Source organism: Condylostylus longicornis, unplaced genomic scaffold (genome assembly GCF_029603195.1).
Source record: "Condylostylus longicornis isolate FDR11 unplaced genomic scaffold, ASM2960319v2 ptg000109l, whole genome shotgun sequence".
In the NCBI taxonomy this organism is placed as follows: domain Eukaryota; kingdom Metazoa; phylum Arthropoda; class Insecta; order Diptera; family Dolichopodidae; genus Condylostylus; species Condylostylus longicornis.
Genome location: NW_026578077.1, coordinates 555,998 through 570,742, shown reverse-complemented (window position 1 = coordinate 570,742; position 14,745 = coordinate 555,998). Strand labels below are relative to the sequence as shown.

Here is a 14,745-nt window from a genome sequence, read left to right as displayed (position 1 = left end):
AAACACCTATATTTTCGTTCAATTTTATAGAGATCTCTTTTAGATCTCGGACATTTTTCACCAATATAGCAATATCGTTCGCAAAGGCACAAATTTGGCCAAATCTATTAAAAATTGTTCCTCCTGGATTAACTTCGTACAGTACATAGTGGAGCATTAAGTAAAATATCAGGGATGAGAGTACATCTTACTTAACACCTGATTCTACGCTAAACGACCCAGTTAATTTTCCCTGGATTACAACTTTTATCTTGTGTAGGTGTCTTACAGTGTAATACACACAAATTTTATTAACTTGCAGGATTCTCAGTCTTTATAGAACATTAATTATACCAGTACGAACGTATGTTCGAAGGGTATACTAAATTTGCCTTACCGTTTGTAACGCTAAGAAATAACGGTCTTAGATATAGACTCAAGTATATGTTTTTGATCAGCGTCAAATTCTGAGTTGATTTAGTTTTGTCTGTCCGTCCGTCCCAACGATAACTCAAAAACTAATTAAGCTAAGTTCACCAAATTTGCACAAATGATTTACTATAGTTAGTGCCAGAACCCTGTTTAAATTGGACATGATCGGAGTACCGGTTCGGGAAGCTGCCATACAACTTCAAAATTTATTTGGCTATATCTCAAAAACTATAAAAGCTGTTGTATTGAAATTTCACACAAACGAATATACAGAAGTAGGGCCAATGTGTTAGATAAAAGTCATTGAAATAGCTTGGCTCCTTCTGGTAGTTGTCGTACAACTTCAAAATTTATTTGGCTATATCTCAGAAATTATAAAAGCACACAAGTAAATATATAAGTAGGAACGATGTGCTTGATAAAATTCGTTAAAATTTCTTGGCTCTTTCTGGTAGCTGCCAAACAATTTCAATAGTAGTTTGGGACACGCAGTATTTTGAAAAACACATAGTTTTGGAATTTTGCATAAATTAATATGGTAATACGGCAACTTAAAGTCATAGTCTGTCCCATATTTAGTTATGGCATATTTATTCGAACATAGGATAACAAATCCGTACGGATATCACAGAGTTGACAAGGTCCACTTTCTTTCTTTTCGTTTTTCAATTATATTTTTTGCATATATGGTTAGTAACTTTTAATTGAATAAATTGTTATTCGATTTGTTTAGTAGTTCATAAATGTTATTTCCATCTATTTAAAATATGCTGTTCTTGTAGTAGTATTTTCACATCTTTACTTTTACAGATATTTAATATTGGTTGATAATGCATGGCATAGTTTTATTCTTAATATTTTTGTAAGATTGTTTTGTTTGGTATTTAACATTTTCTTTTATTTTAGATATTTTAATATTCAATGCATTTCTTTTCGTCTTTCTTATGATCTTCCTTTCTACGGATATGCAGATACTTCTAGTATTCGTACCTAGAAATATGCTGCATGTTTAGTTTCAGTGAGAATTCTGCACTGCTCGTCGTACCAATTTATGCTCTTTGATTTTAGTTCAGATCCCAATACTTCAAATGCAGCATCTTTTATCTCTCCTCTAATATCATTCCAATATTCGCAGGGACCTTCAATTTGAGGTAAGTTTTTTATTTTACTTGTGAGCGAATTTTGATATAAATTTTTTATGTTTTCGTCCATAAACTTGCCTATATTCCATTTTACCTTTTTAAAAAAGTTGCTTGAATTTACTTTAGATATTCCTTGCCTAAATTTTACTTTAACCAAGTAGTGGTCAGAGTCAGAATTCGCTCCTCTGTATAATTTTTCATCTATAAATGTGGATTTATGTCACCTGTCAATTAATACATGGTCTATGTGATTTACTCCTCGTTCACTAGGTATTTTCCATGTTTGTTTATGTATTGTTTTACCTTCTTTTTCTTTGCCTTTTCCCACCAACATTACTTGGGGTGGGTCCTTCTTGTACGTGAGCGCAAGGATTATCTGTCCTGCGTTGTCGTTTCTGGAATTTGGTCTTTACGTAGTTCGTTTTTAATATTAAATCACCACGTTGCCTTTGAACGTCCTCGTCCCCTTGGGAGTGTTGGAATATGCAGCAGCTGATTAACTACAAAACTTTCGGGTCTCCGCCTAACATGGCCACACCACCTAAGTCTTGTCTCCTTCAATTTTTCAGACACAGGTGCTATGCCAAAACTGCCCCTGACATATTGATTCCTAATTTTGTCAAGTCTAGTTACTCCAGCAGCCCACCTTAGCATTTTCATTTCATTGGTACTCAGTTTCTGCTCATATGACTTTTTGCTGGTCCAACATTTAGCACCATATAACATTTGCAGGCCTGACAGCTGTTTTAGAAATTTTTCCCTTCGCTTTGATGGGCAAATGGCACAACTAAGTTTAAAAGAAACGGACTTAGAGCCGAGCCTTGGTGTACGCCCATTTTAACTTCGAAGTTCTCACTTAATTCTGCTGGAGTTTTTGCACTGGGGCTAAAGTTGGTATATATATCTTTAAAAGTATCAATGTAGGCTTCCTGAGCTCCCTGTACTCTAGCTCTGTGCCACATTACTTCACGCGATCAAAGGTTTTCTCAAGGTCAATAAATACAAGATGAAGATTTTTATTGTTAGTTCGGTATTTTCCCATCAATATTCTCAGGGTCTGAATATCGTATGTTGTTGATTTGCCAGCAGCGAATCCACATTGATTTTCTGTGATAGATATATATTTGATAAACGCCAATTTGATTATCACTCGTTCCCAAATTTTGAATATGTGAGACATAAGTTTTATCGCTCGATAATTTCCACAATCTCCAACATCGCCTTTGCTTTTATAGCAGGGAATAAGAAAATTCTTTCTCCAAGAACTTGGAATTACGCCTGGGGCTATAATTGTGTTAAATAGTTCGGCCAGCCAATTAATACCTATGTCTCCCAATTTTTTTCCAAACTTCTACTGAAATTTTATCCGGTACAACAACCTTATTACTCTTCATTCGGAGTAAAGCAGCTCTTACTTCTTCTGGCTCTATAAAAGATATCGGCCCAGGTATTGGGTTGAGATGCCCTATGTCTACTCTAGGAGGATCTTCATTTAGTAGTTCTTTATAATATTCTCGCCAACGTAAGCTTATTTCCTTGTTATACGCTAGCAATTGGGCATTCGCATCCTTAATAAATTTTGCGGTTTTAATGTCTATTGTTGCCCTATGGCGTTTGTCGCTATCTTGTAAATATCATTTTTATTTTAGGCGCGTTCAATGTCTTCATAAAATTTATTTTGTGTTTCAGATTTAGCTTTTGCAACAATTCTTTTTGCAAATGCTTTCGCTGTTATATAATCTAAATGATCAGACTCTAGCTTTGTTTTCTGTCACATTTTGAAAACGTTTTTTTTTTAACCGCGGGTTTCACTTCTTCTTTCCACCAAGTGGAATCCTAATTTGTATCGATTGACCCGCTCGCCACACCTAGTCTAATTTTTCGCGATAAACATAACTTTTCAAATTCTTGCCACGTTTCCTCAGCGTTTTGCGTGGTATTATTAATAGATATAAGTACGTGCATTTTTAAACTTTCTGTTAAAGTTTCACCTCTAGAGTTGTTTATATTGTGCATTGTTTTTATTTTGTTTATATTTGTTTACACATTGTTTTATATGGAAAAAATCTGCTTATTCACAAATTGTTTTCTGATGCAAAATTTACAAGACGCATTCCATTTTGATTTGCTTTATCATGAAGTGAATGTGATCCAGCTATTGTTTTAATGAAATTCTCTTTGCCGATATTCGCATTTTAGTCGCCAATAACTACTAAAATATCGCCCCTAGATACTTTGTCACATACTCTGGACAATTTGCCATGGAATAAATCTTTTTCGTCATCTGTACTTGTTTCAGTCGGAGTATGCATTGAAAGTATGGTGATATTTTGAACTTTCCCTTTAATTTAAGTGCGCAGATTCTGTTATTAATGGGTTGAAATGATATAACGGTATGATATAATGATATGATTATAAGAGCCAGCTCCATATAGTCCCGCATTCTCGCTTCCGCTATAATATATGAAGTAATGCCTTTTTCTAACTTCTCCATACTCTTTGCATCTTATTTCCTAAAGGGCTACGATTCCTAGTCTATATTTAATTATTTTGTCCAATATTTAACATTTTTCCTGGTTGTTACTTTGTTATTACATTCCAAGGTCCAGTACATAAATTATTATCATTAATTCGTCGCTGTTGTCGTTGCCGTGTTGATCGATCTTTTATCCGCGGCCTAAGTTCAGGTTCCATGACAATTAAAAATACAGTATAGGATCGTCAACCCTATGACCATGATCACACTCACTAATTAGCTTGAACTCTCCTCATTTGTTCGGTGGTCACCACTTGGAAGTTTAGTGAGCATTTGGTGGTAGCTGTCACAGTTGCGGCACTGGAGTACCTCGAAAAGTAAACACTCACCGCTTACGTACCCGACCAAAGGTGTGTCACATACGGTGGCAAATAATTTTATGTGAAACACCCTGTATTGTTAGCAAACTATTCTTACATACATCATATGTACACTTTTCCAAATTTGAAAATTATAACGCAATCGAGAAAATACTTGACAAAAGAGATTTGTTTGATTTCTTTCCCTGTATTGTAGCATTTATTGAAATCTTAAAAATATTAATGGATTCTGAAAGTCTCTTTTGAAATCATTCTTTTATAGTTGCCAAAATTTTGAATTGTAATTCTCATGTGGTTTTAACAGCAGTGTGTAGTTCAAAATTTAGATCAAAAGAAAACAGTTTACAACATAGTTTAAAAAAAACTAGTTTTGCGAAAAATGCACGCATGAAAAATAAAACAGTTGTTAAAAATGTGTTAAACTTTAAGTAGCAAATGCCATAACTTCTACAAATTGTAAGAAAATTACCAATGATACTCAATTTGTACATCTATTTCTAGTTTTTTTATATTGTACTTTCATATTGTTTTTTCCTATATCTACGAGTACACATAGTATTTAGGTTATATAACGCAATTTTGGAATAACATTATTTTTGTATTATGTATGTATGCATATCATCGCCCAAATAAGAATTATGGTCCACCGGCCAATTTTGTCATTTTAGACCTACGCAATGGTTTTTATATTTCATGGGATGATTAATCTTATCGTAATCAAATTTGGTCTGAGGGTTGTAATTTTGAAGATTTCATTGAGACATTTTCTCAATGAAAAAATTTGCGTTTTGTTCAATAAATAATGTTCAGTGAAACAAAATACAAAATTGGTTTGCACAACGTACAATTCTGTGACAAAATGCTTATCGTGTTTATGTTAAGAATAAACAAGTAAAAACGTTTCAGTCGGTATAAACCGATTGAATTATACCCTGCACCTCTCGTTATTGTGTAGCAATTACTCGAACCTATGAGATCATTCTATAGAAACTTCACGGACATGTCTGACCTATAATTGGATATCCGACTGCCAAGTTTCATCAATCTGACCTTATAATTTTTCACAATATTTAAAATTAGCTTTTGGAGTTGTATGGTAAGTACCTAAACCTGTCAAGCAATTCCATCAAAACTTCACAAATATATCTGATCTATAATCGGACACACAACTGCCAAGTTTCATGAATCTGACTTTATTATTTTTCCAAATATTAAGAATAAGCTTTTAGACTTGTATGGGATCTACTCGAACCTGTTAAGCAATTCCACCACAACTTCAGAAATATGTCTGATCCATAATTGAACACATGACTGCCAAGTTTCATGAATCTGACTTTATTATTTTTCCAAATATTAAGAATAAGCTTTTAGACTTGTATGGGAGCTACTCGAACCTGTCAAGCAATCGCACCAAAACTTTAGAAATATGTCTGACCCGTAATTGGACACACGACTGCCAAGTCTCATAAATCTAACTTTTTTATTTTTTCAAATATTTAAAGTAAGCTTTTGGACTTGTATGGGAGCTACTCGAACCTGTTAAGCAATTCCACCAGAACTTCAGAAATATGTCTGATCTATAATCGGACACACAACTGCCAAGTTTCATGAATCTGACTTTATTATTTTTCCAAATATTTAAAACTAGCTTCTGGAGTTGTATGGCAGGTACCAGAACCTGTCAAGCAATTCCTCCAAAACTTCGGAAATATATTTGACCTATAATTGGACACATGACTGCCAAGTTTCATGAATCCGACTTTATTATTTTGCCGAATATAAAAAATTTACTGTTGGAGTTGTATGGCAGCCACCCGAACCGGTGCAGCTATCCCATTATAATTTTTAGAGCATGTGTAGAATTGGACACATGTATACAAAATTTTATATTTATAGCTTTATTAGTTTTTGAAATATTTAAAATAAACTCTTGGAGTTGTATGGCAGCTACCCGAACCCGTTGTCCGACTTAGTCCAATAACAATAGGGTTCGTCCTTGGCACAAAAGAAAAAACTTGTGAAAGTTTGGTGTCGATTGCATTATTGGTTTTTGAGTTATCGTGCGATCGGACGGACGGACGGACGGACATGTCTAAATCGACGCAGAATTTTACGCTGAGCAAGAATATATATATATGTCCATACCGCAGATGACTCCTTCAAGTAGTTACAAACTCCATACCAAAGTTAATATACCCTTCACGAAGTGCAGGGTATAAAAACACATTACTGCAACTTATTATTAAACAAAACATGTTTGTTGTGTTACATGCATGTCATGTCGTATTCTAATTCAGAAAATACATTAATGTAATTTTTTTATTTCAAAATTTCTGATTATGGTATTTCTTAAATAAAATAAAGTGTGTATAATACAATATGTGATGTGTAAGGATATATACATATAATACATACATACATACAGTCGGTTCGGTTTATAAGCACATCGAACACTCCACGAATTTTCGTTTCGTATATCCGATTTTTCTTATAACCAAATACCTGATTATAAGCACATGCAAAGTATATCTATTTTATAAATAATTCAACTCTGCCTTTACGCCACGATAATGCAATCATTCACTAATATTTTAATACAAAAATTTTCTTTAGCTAAAAGAGTTACATAAGAAGTATACCTTCTTATTTTCAATTTTATAAACATAGGAAATTTTGAAAAAGAGAAAGAGTACGCAATATATGTCTACCTATTTTTTTTTAATGCATTTTTGAAGGTGCGAATTCCTTTCTGTAATATAATTTATATAATATAATTAAAAAAAAAAATTAAAATAAATTATGCAAATACAAAAATTTTGAAACAAAATTTTAAATTTGAAGCTAACAATTGGTGGTTTTCGTTTATGCACACTGCGCCAAAAGTTCTACATTGGAACTAAAATTTCTAAGCCGCAGCGTTAAGCAGTATGGAAAAACTTCAACTTGGTTTTTCTAGTTTACGCAGTCTACAAATTCTGAAACTTCTAAATAATCAGTCATTCGGAAACAACAGAAATGGCATTGTTTATGAAATAGTACCGCAATACTTTTCACCCTCCAATTCACTGCAAAATATGGTAATTTGAAACTTAAAGAAAACTAACTTTAATAATCCTTCAATATCTGCCATTTTGAAATTTAAAATTTTTTTGAATTTTAAATTTGAAAAAAAAAAAAGTTTCAGGAGGCAGTGACAAAATTTGAAATAGAAGTCTGCGCTACATTTCTGACATTTCTTTATTAAAGATTGAATTTTCGAACGCACTTTATTGCAGCCAGTAATTTTCGAACGATCTATATTTTTAGTGTATGTAGCGTGAATTTTCGAACGTGCTACTAACTAGAACTATTCTAGAACTGAATAAACGAATACCACCATTCTCAATACATTTAATAAATATAAATTATGAATTTTTTTATTTCAATCTTGTCTCTACAAATTTTAAACACATATTTCCTATGAATATATGTATGTACATGTACACATATTGGTAATATATTTCGTAAAGCATTCACATTTTTATACCGGTACGAAGATATGTTCGAAGGGTGTAATAAATTAATCTTACTGTTGGCAAAGTTAGAAAATAATGGCTTGAGATATAGACTTAAGAATATGTTTTTAGTCAATATTGAATTCTGAGTGAATTTAACATTGTTTATCCGTTTGTCCCTCCGTCCGCCGATTTTCTTTTATTTTAATAGTGAAATTCAGCAAAAATTTTTAACAGTGTGCCACAACTTGTTCTAACATACATACATAATGCAAAAATACATTTTATTTTAGTTTTATGCTTGAAAAGTTATGTTTTTAGCACTTTTCCAAAAAAATTTTGAAAAAAAGTGCTTATTAGTTTCACTCTGTCCGTCCGTCCGTCCGTCCATCCGTCTGTCCGTGTGTCTGTTTACAAAACTTCTACATTCTTAAAGATAGAAAGCTGAAATTTAATATGTACATAGATCTTTACTAGAAACTTATTTTCGTACAACAAAATTTTTACCTATCTCCCCCCCTCTAGAAGTTATACCCCCCCAAAGCACTAAAAATGGCTTATTTTAACTATTTGTTGCAATGAAACCATAAGCATTTTTGAAATTTTTCAAACGCAGAAAGGCAGTGGATTGCTTCCCCTACCGCGGTATACTATAGTTAAATTTTAGAAAAACAAAATGGCCGTTAAAATTTACCGTTATCTAAAGTCCTTTTTTTCCAAATTTTTGATGTCGCTTTTCTTCTAGACCCCAGCATGTAGAAGCTTGAAATTTTAAGCGCTTTTAGACATTAACAAGTAGTTCATTTTGTTAGAATAAAATTTTTTTCCATCTCCACCCCCTCTCAAGTTATGGCCTCTTGAAATTTGTAAAATTTGAGTTTTTGACACCTTATATTTCCGAAACCGCAAGCATTTTCAAATTTCTATAAACACAAGAAGCTAAAGGTAAATTCCATGACATTAAAAAATATAATTATTTTTCTTAACTCACACAATTAACCCTTAAAATCGAGCATTATGTTAACCACACTTTATATTAATTTTTGCTTTATTTCAAAGACTGCATAAATGGTTCATCCTAAATATATGCAATCCTAGAAATAGTTTTGTATATGAATGGAAATAATTTTAATAGTGTGGTGGATATACATAGACTATTTTTAAAATCAGAATTTTCACTTGTTGAAGGGAAAAGTGCTGCAATACAAACCATTGGTTTGACCCAACTTTTTATTTTATATGAGCTATTATATGGCGTTTTGTAATTTAATGCAATTGAAATAAACATAACCAAGATGAACTGATTTTTTTACAAACTAGTTGAGTAGTATAATTGCGAAATTAAAAGTTGCATGTCTGCCTGAACCTTTCATTAAAAGTTAATTCATAAAACTTTTGCTTCCACATGAAATTGCTTTTTTGTGTGAGCATTCTATCGGCGTGTGTTAAATGAATTTTGAGTGAATATTTTCATGGAACTTTATTCGTGGAGAAGTAATTTTCCTAAATCAGGATCTTTGTGTGAATAAAATTTATGAAAATATAATTTATATCGCGTTAACTCCGCTTTGCGTAAAATTAAACATCATCGTTTCATCAAAAATATCCTCGTTGGGTTTTCTTAAAGGCTTGGATTAGTATTTTTGTTTTCTATGATAACTTTGGTATTTAAATTTAACATTTTAAATAGGGTTATAATTATGATTAAAAAAGTTATTATAATAAGAATTATTTAAAAATTTATTGATGCTAATATCTTAATCTAATAATTTCATATATTTTTCACATATTTGGAAGTTTTTTTAATACTTCAAAAAATAATAACTTCTAACAGGGAGAGGAGAAGATAACAGGGAGAGGTTTGAATTGATTTATCTCTTCTGAGACGCTGATTTAATTTTTATTGTGATATCATAATGTTGGATGATAAACTGCTTTCTTGAGATTTGTATAGTCTTTGCCAATAGAAGTTATACACTTAAATTGGTTAAGAAAAAATGCATCAGACAAAATTTCCATAACCTCTAGAAGATGTTGTCTGCAATTTGAAAAAACGGATTGGTGAAAACTATGCATAGTTGCTGGAAGTTCTGGTAAGAAATTGCGAGATTTGTGTTAATATGAAAAATACTAGCTATTTGCGTTAATATTAAAGTATCTGTTAAATAAATAAATATTTTAGTATTAATACAAGTTTATCACCAAAATAAAAAAGAAAAAAAAATCTTAATTATGGCGACACCATTATGTCGAATATGTACAGCTACTGTAAATGGAAAATCGAAAGTTTACAATGTGTGGGTGTTTGTAATTAGTTTTTCATAACACATGCATTAAAATAACTGATAAAGTATTTAATGATTAAATGCTTTTCTTCTGCTAGATGAAAAACTCTGGAAAGACGAAGAAGAACGGCGCTACTTGCCCTATTCCTTTGACAGTGGAAAAGCGTGACTCCTACCCTAAAAATCACCTGAATTCTGAACGGATAAAACTGGTCCTGCAGACCAACTATTACCTCTGCGCTAAATCGGAAACGTGCGCTAAATGTGTTAAATCGGAAGGTCACAACACCTAATTTCATCTACAACCTTCTTCTTCTTCTTATAGCGTTACAGCCCTTGATGACCTTTAGCCTTCTTCACTATTTCCCTCCAATTTGGTCTATCTCTTGCAGTCGTCCTCCAGTTTATAATTTCTAATTTTCTCGCATCGAATTCTATGTCATCTAACCATCTATTTCTTGGTCGTCCTCTTGCTCTTGTTAGCAGTGTTCTTGCATTTAGTATTTGTATTTGATCTCTGTTTTCGGGCATTCTTATGACATGTCCGGCCCATCTTAATCGTTGGGATTTTATAAACTTTACTATGTCTTCGTTCTGTGTAAGTGCATATAATTCATCGTTAAATCTTCTTCTGTACTCATTATTGCTTAGTCTAATTGGTCCATATATTTGTCGTAATATTTTTCTTTCAAATCTGAGAAGATAGTTTTCGTCATTTGATGTTAAGGACCACGTCTCACAGCCATATGTTATTACTGGTCGAATGAGCGTTTTGTAAACGTTATATTTCGTTTTTCTCGATAGCAGATTTGACTTCATTAGTTTTTTGTGTGCATAGTAACATCTGTTACCCGCCTGAAGCCTTTCTTGTATGCAATTTCGCATACTGTTATCATTGCACAATAGAACACCAAGATATTTAAATTTTTCGATTCCCTGAATTTCCAACTCGTCAATTTTTATATTCTCAGGTTGCCGTCGTCGCTCATTTCTTGACAATTTAAGATATTTCGTCTTTGTTTCATTTATATGCATACCAACTTTTATTACTTCTGCTTTTAGCTCTTTAAATACCTGCGCCATTATATTGTAATTTTTGCCAATGATTGCTAAATCATCTGCATATGCCAGTATTTTATGAGACCTGACAAAAATGTTGCCTCCTTTGTCAATGTCTCTAATTGCATAGTGTAAAACCATATTAAAGATTAAAGCGGAAAGTGCATCCCCTTGTCGTACACCACTATTTATTTGGAATGATTCCGATATTGCACCTTGTATCAAAACTTTGCTCGTAGAAAACTTCATTGTCATGTTTATTAAATTGATCAGTTTTTTTGGTACACCTAGGAATGCCAGGGCCGTTGAGATTTTCGTTCTGTCAATACTATCAAAAGCTTGTTTAAAATCGATAAATATAATGTGTAGGTCTACATTGTACTCATAGCTTTTTTCCATAATTTGTTTCATTAGGAAAATTTGATCAATTGTAGATCTTTGACACCTGAATCCACACTGATACTCTCCTATCTGTTCTTCATAAAATCCGATCATATATTATGTTTGGTTTTATCCGATCATATATTATGTTTGACAGAATTTTATAACAACAGTTTAGTAGTGTGATGCCCCTGTAGTTCTGGCACTCTAATTTGTCTCCTTTTTTATGTATGGGACATATTAAACCTACATTCCACTTATACGGCATGATTTCGTCGTTCCAAATTTTACATATTATGTATAATAATTTATGGGAGAGCGACTCTCCGCCATTTTTCAGTAATTCTGCCGTAATTTTGTCTTCCCCTGGTGCCTTGTTGTTCTTAAGCTTGCTTATAGCACTTCGCACCTCGTCTATGGATGGTGCTGGTGTTTCTGGTTCTACTGTGTATATTAGGGGATCGTTTTCATCATTTGCTATTTCATTCTGTACGTATAACATTTCTTTATAATATTCTTTCCATCGGTTCATTATGCTTTCGTCTTCAGTTACTATGTTATTATTTTTGTCTTTGCATGCACTTAATCTAGGTTGGTATCCATGAATTTCTTTTCTTATGTTTTCGTAAAAGTTTCTCGCATTGTTGCGTCTTTGTTCCTCTTCTATTTTCAGTATTTTGTTTTTTATGGCAGTCTTCTTTTTCCTTTTACATATTTTTGTTGCTATTTTTCTTTTTTCGATATATATATTTCTATTAGCTCTCGTATTAGTTTGTATCATTTTTTTTCTGGCTTTGTTCTTTTCTTCTATTGCTGTTTCACATTCTGAGTCAAACCAATTTGCGTTTCTTTGGTTAGCCTTTATACCGATTACTTCTCTCGCAGCAGAGATAATACTATTTTCTATTTCGTTCCACTCCTCGTCGATGGTTTGATTGTGTCCCTCGAGCGTATGAAGTTGTAAATATATCGTGTTTTGGTATTCTTGTAGTATGTTGTTATCCTTTAGTTTATCACTATCCCACTTAGTTCTTTTTGCACCTCGTTTTTTCGCTACGTTTGCTATTCGTTGTCGTAAAGCTGCGCCAACGAGATAGTGATCGCTGTCAGCGTTCGCACCACGGTAGCTTCTGACATTTATTATAGAAGAGCTCCATCTGCTTGATATGAGTACATGATCAATTTGATTTGTAGAGTTTGTGCCAGGTATTCTCCATGTACCTTTATATATATCTTTTCGCTGAAAAGATGTACTTTTTATTCTGAGTTGATGCTCTTCGGCGAACTGGCATAAGCGCATACCATTATCATTTGACGATTGATGAAGCGAGAACCTACCAGCTATTTTTTGAATATGATCTTCTCTTCCAATCTTAGCGTTAAAATCACCCATGAGTATCAGTGTGTCGTAACTACTCATTGTTTCGCATAAATTACTGAGATTTTCATAAAAGTTTTCCTTTTCTTCTTCGTCGGCATTTTCAGTTGGTGCATAGGCTGATATAATTGATATATTGTTAAATTTACCTTTTATTCTTATACAACTCATTCTTTCGTTGATTGGAGTAAACCCCAGAATGCATTTCTGAATTCTGTTGTTAACAATAAACCCAGTGCCGTATAAACCGGTTCTTCTTGTATGGCCACTATAGTGGAAGGTATATTGGCTTTTTTTAATTGTTCCATTCCCTTGCCACCTTACTTCTTGGAGAGCTAATATATCGATGCCATATTTTAATGTTTCTCTAGCAATTTCTTGCATCTTTCCTGCTTGTAGTAATGTTTGTATATTCCAAGTTGCTAGTCTTAAATCATAATCCTTTGTACTATTCCTGGTCATTATTCCGTTATTTCCATTATTTATGTAATTTATCCGAGGCATCTGTGAAGAATTCGTAACTGCTGTTTTTTCTGAAGGGGTTCGTTAGACCACTGCCAACCCCCAATTAGGAGGACCGAAGCACTTGCGATTTTAGTGTAAAATACTACCTGATGGTATTATTTTACCTTCCAGCGGCCACCACGGGGAGGTAACGCAAGTACTTGACTAGGGATTAAACAGTTGCAGCGCTGGGTCAGCGACCGGTCAGTGCCTACCCTGTTTATCCTTGCCCAGACCGCCCATCTACAACCAAAAGGTTTAATATATCCTTGTGGATGCCACTGTTGCGTATATACCATGGCGCATTTATCATGCCCCGGAGAACTTTATTCTGAAAGGTTTGAATTTTGTTAATGTGAGTTTTCTTAGCAAAACTACGTCACAGTTTAATGCCATATAGCCTAATTGGTTTAATGATTTGGCTACAAATCAAAACTTTATTATCAGTTGCCAAATTGGACTTACGACCTAGGAGCCAATAATTTTCTCTATATTTATTTTTTAATTCTATGTGTTTCTTTTTTATATGCCTTTTCCACCTTAGCTTGACATATAAGGTCATTCCTAGGTATTTTGTTGAATTATGGCTTACTTATGGATTCACTATTTTTCGATTGATAAAGTTTATGTGAACCGATTTTGCTTCATTCAACTTCATTTTCTAGTCTTTAGTCCACTGGCTTATTTTGTAACTTACCTCTTGTAATTTTTTTGTCGAATTGTCAATGTTCGATCCTACTTCCAATATTGCGAAAGTGGCTGCCGTAGCATTTTCTATTTGTGATAGATCACTCCTGTAAAGCAAGTAAAACGTTGGGCCCAATATACTGCTTTGAGGCACACCTGCTCTTATTTCTCTTAGCGTGAAATATTCCGCGTCTTGTTTAATTCTAAATAATGTATCAGCTAAGTAAGATTCCAAAACTACTACAAATGATGATAGTATTATTTGTCTTAACTTAAATATAAAATGGGCCTGTAAGACTTTGTTTCTCTTAAGGATTTCCTGGGTTAAGGCACCATAATTACTTCTGCGACTTTCCAAGCACAAGGAACATACTCAAAATCTATAGCTCCATTCATGATTTTCATCAAATGTTTCTATGCCTCGTCTGGCAGCTTTTCCAGTACTTTCGCAGTAATAGGATCAAAACCTGGCGATTTTTTCAACTTCAGGGATCTTATTTCTTCCGCAATTTCTACTTGAGTAAGTGGAGTTATGCTGCATGCTTCAT

The 14,745-nt window shown here is 33.2% G+C and overlaps 2 protein-coding genes across 2 annotated transcripts; both read right to left on the bottom strand.

Moving 5' to 3' along the window:
• Positions 1–2,299: 2,299 nt before the first annotated feature.
• LOC129614454 (uncharacterized) lies at positions 2,300–3,569 on the bottom strand. Its single transcript, XM_055529041.1, has 4 exons — positions 3,422–3,569; positions 2,877–3,177; positions 2,519–2,779; positions 2,300–2,438 (listed from the first exon to the last, which is right to left on the bottom strand). The coding sequence occupies exons 1-4, from the start codon at positions 3,567–3,569 to the stop codon at positions 2,300–2,302; spliced, it is 849 nt and encodes a 282-aa protein (XP_055385016.1).
• Positions 3,570–10,033: 6,464 nt separating this feature from the next.
• LOC129614453 (uncharacterized) lies at positions 10,034–13,468 on the bottom strand. Its single transcript, XM_055529040.1, has 4 exons — positions 12,496–13,468; positions 11,879–12,291; positions 10,520–11,718; positions 10,034–10,061 (listed from the first exon to the last, which is right to left on the bottom strand). The coding sequence occupies exons 1-4, from the start codon at positions 13,466–13,468 to the stop codon at positions 10,034–10,036; spliced, it is 2,613 nt and encodes an 870-aa protein (XP_055385015.1).
• Positions 13,469–14,745: the final 1,277 nt, after the last annotated feature.

What these genes read in the sequence shown, in the direction of transcription:
- LOC129614454 (XM_055529041.1), bottom strand. Translation starts at nt 3,569, where the DNA reads ATGCACAATATAAACAACTCTAGAGGTGAAACTTTAACAGAAAGTTTA. An exon ending in ATCGCGAAAAATTAGACTAG is followed by an intron (nt 3,178 to 3,421) that starts GTGTGGCGAGCG and finishes GATATTTACAAG; the next exon opens with ATAGCGACAAACGCCATAGG. An exon ending in AAAACCTTTGATCGCGTGAA is followed by an intron (nt 2,439 to 2,518) that starts GTAATGTGGCAC and finishes TACCAACTTTAG; the next exon opens with CCCCAGTGCAAAAACTCCAG.
- LOC129614453 (XM_055529040.1), bottom strand. Translation starts at nt 13,468, where the DNA reads ATGACCAGGAATAGTACAAAGGATTATGATTTAAGACTAGCAACTTGG. An exon ending in TGCTGCGAGAGAAGTAATCG is followed by an intron (nt 12,292 to 12,495) that starts GTATAAAGGCTA and finishes TACTGAAAATAG; the next exon opens with AAGAGGAACAAAGACGCAAC. An exon ending in TCATGCCGTATAAGTGGAAT is followed by an intron (nt 11,719 to 11,878) that starts GTAGGTTTAATA and finishes TATGAAGAACAG; the next exon opens with ATAGGAGAGTATCAGTGTGG.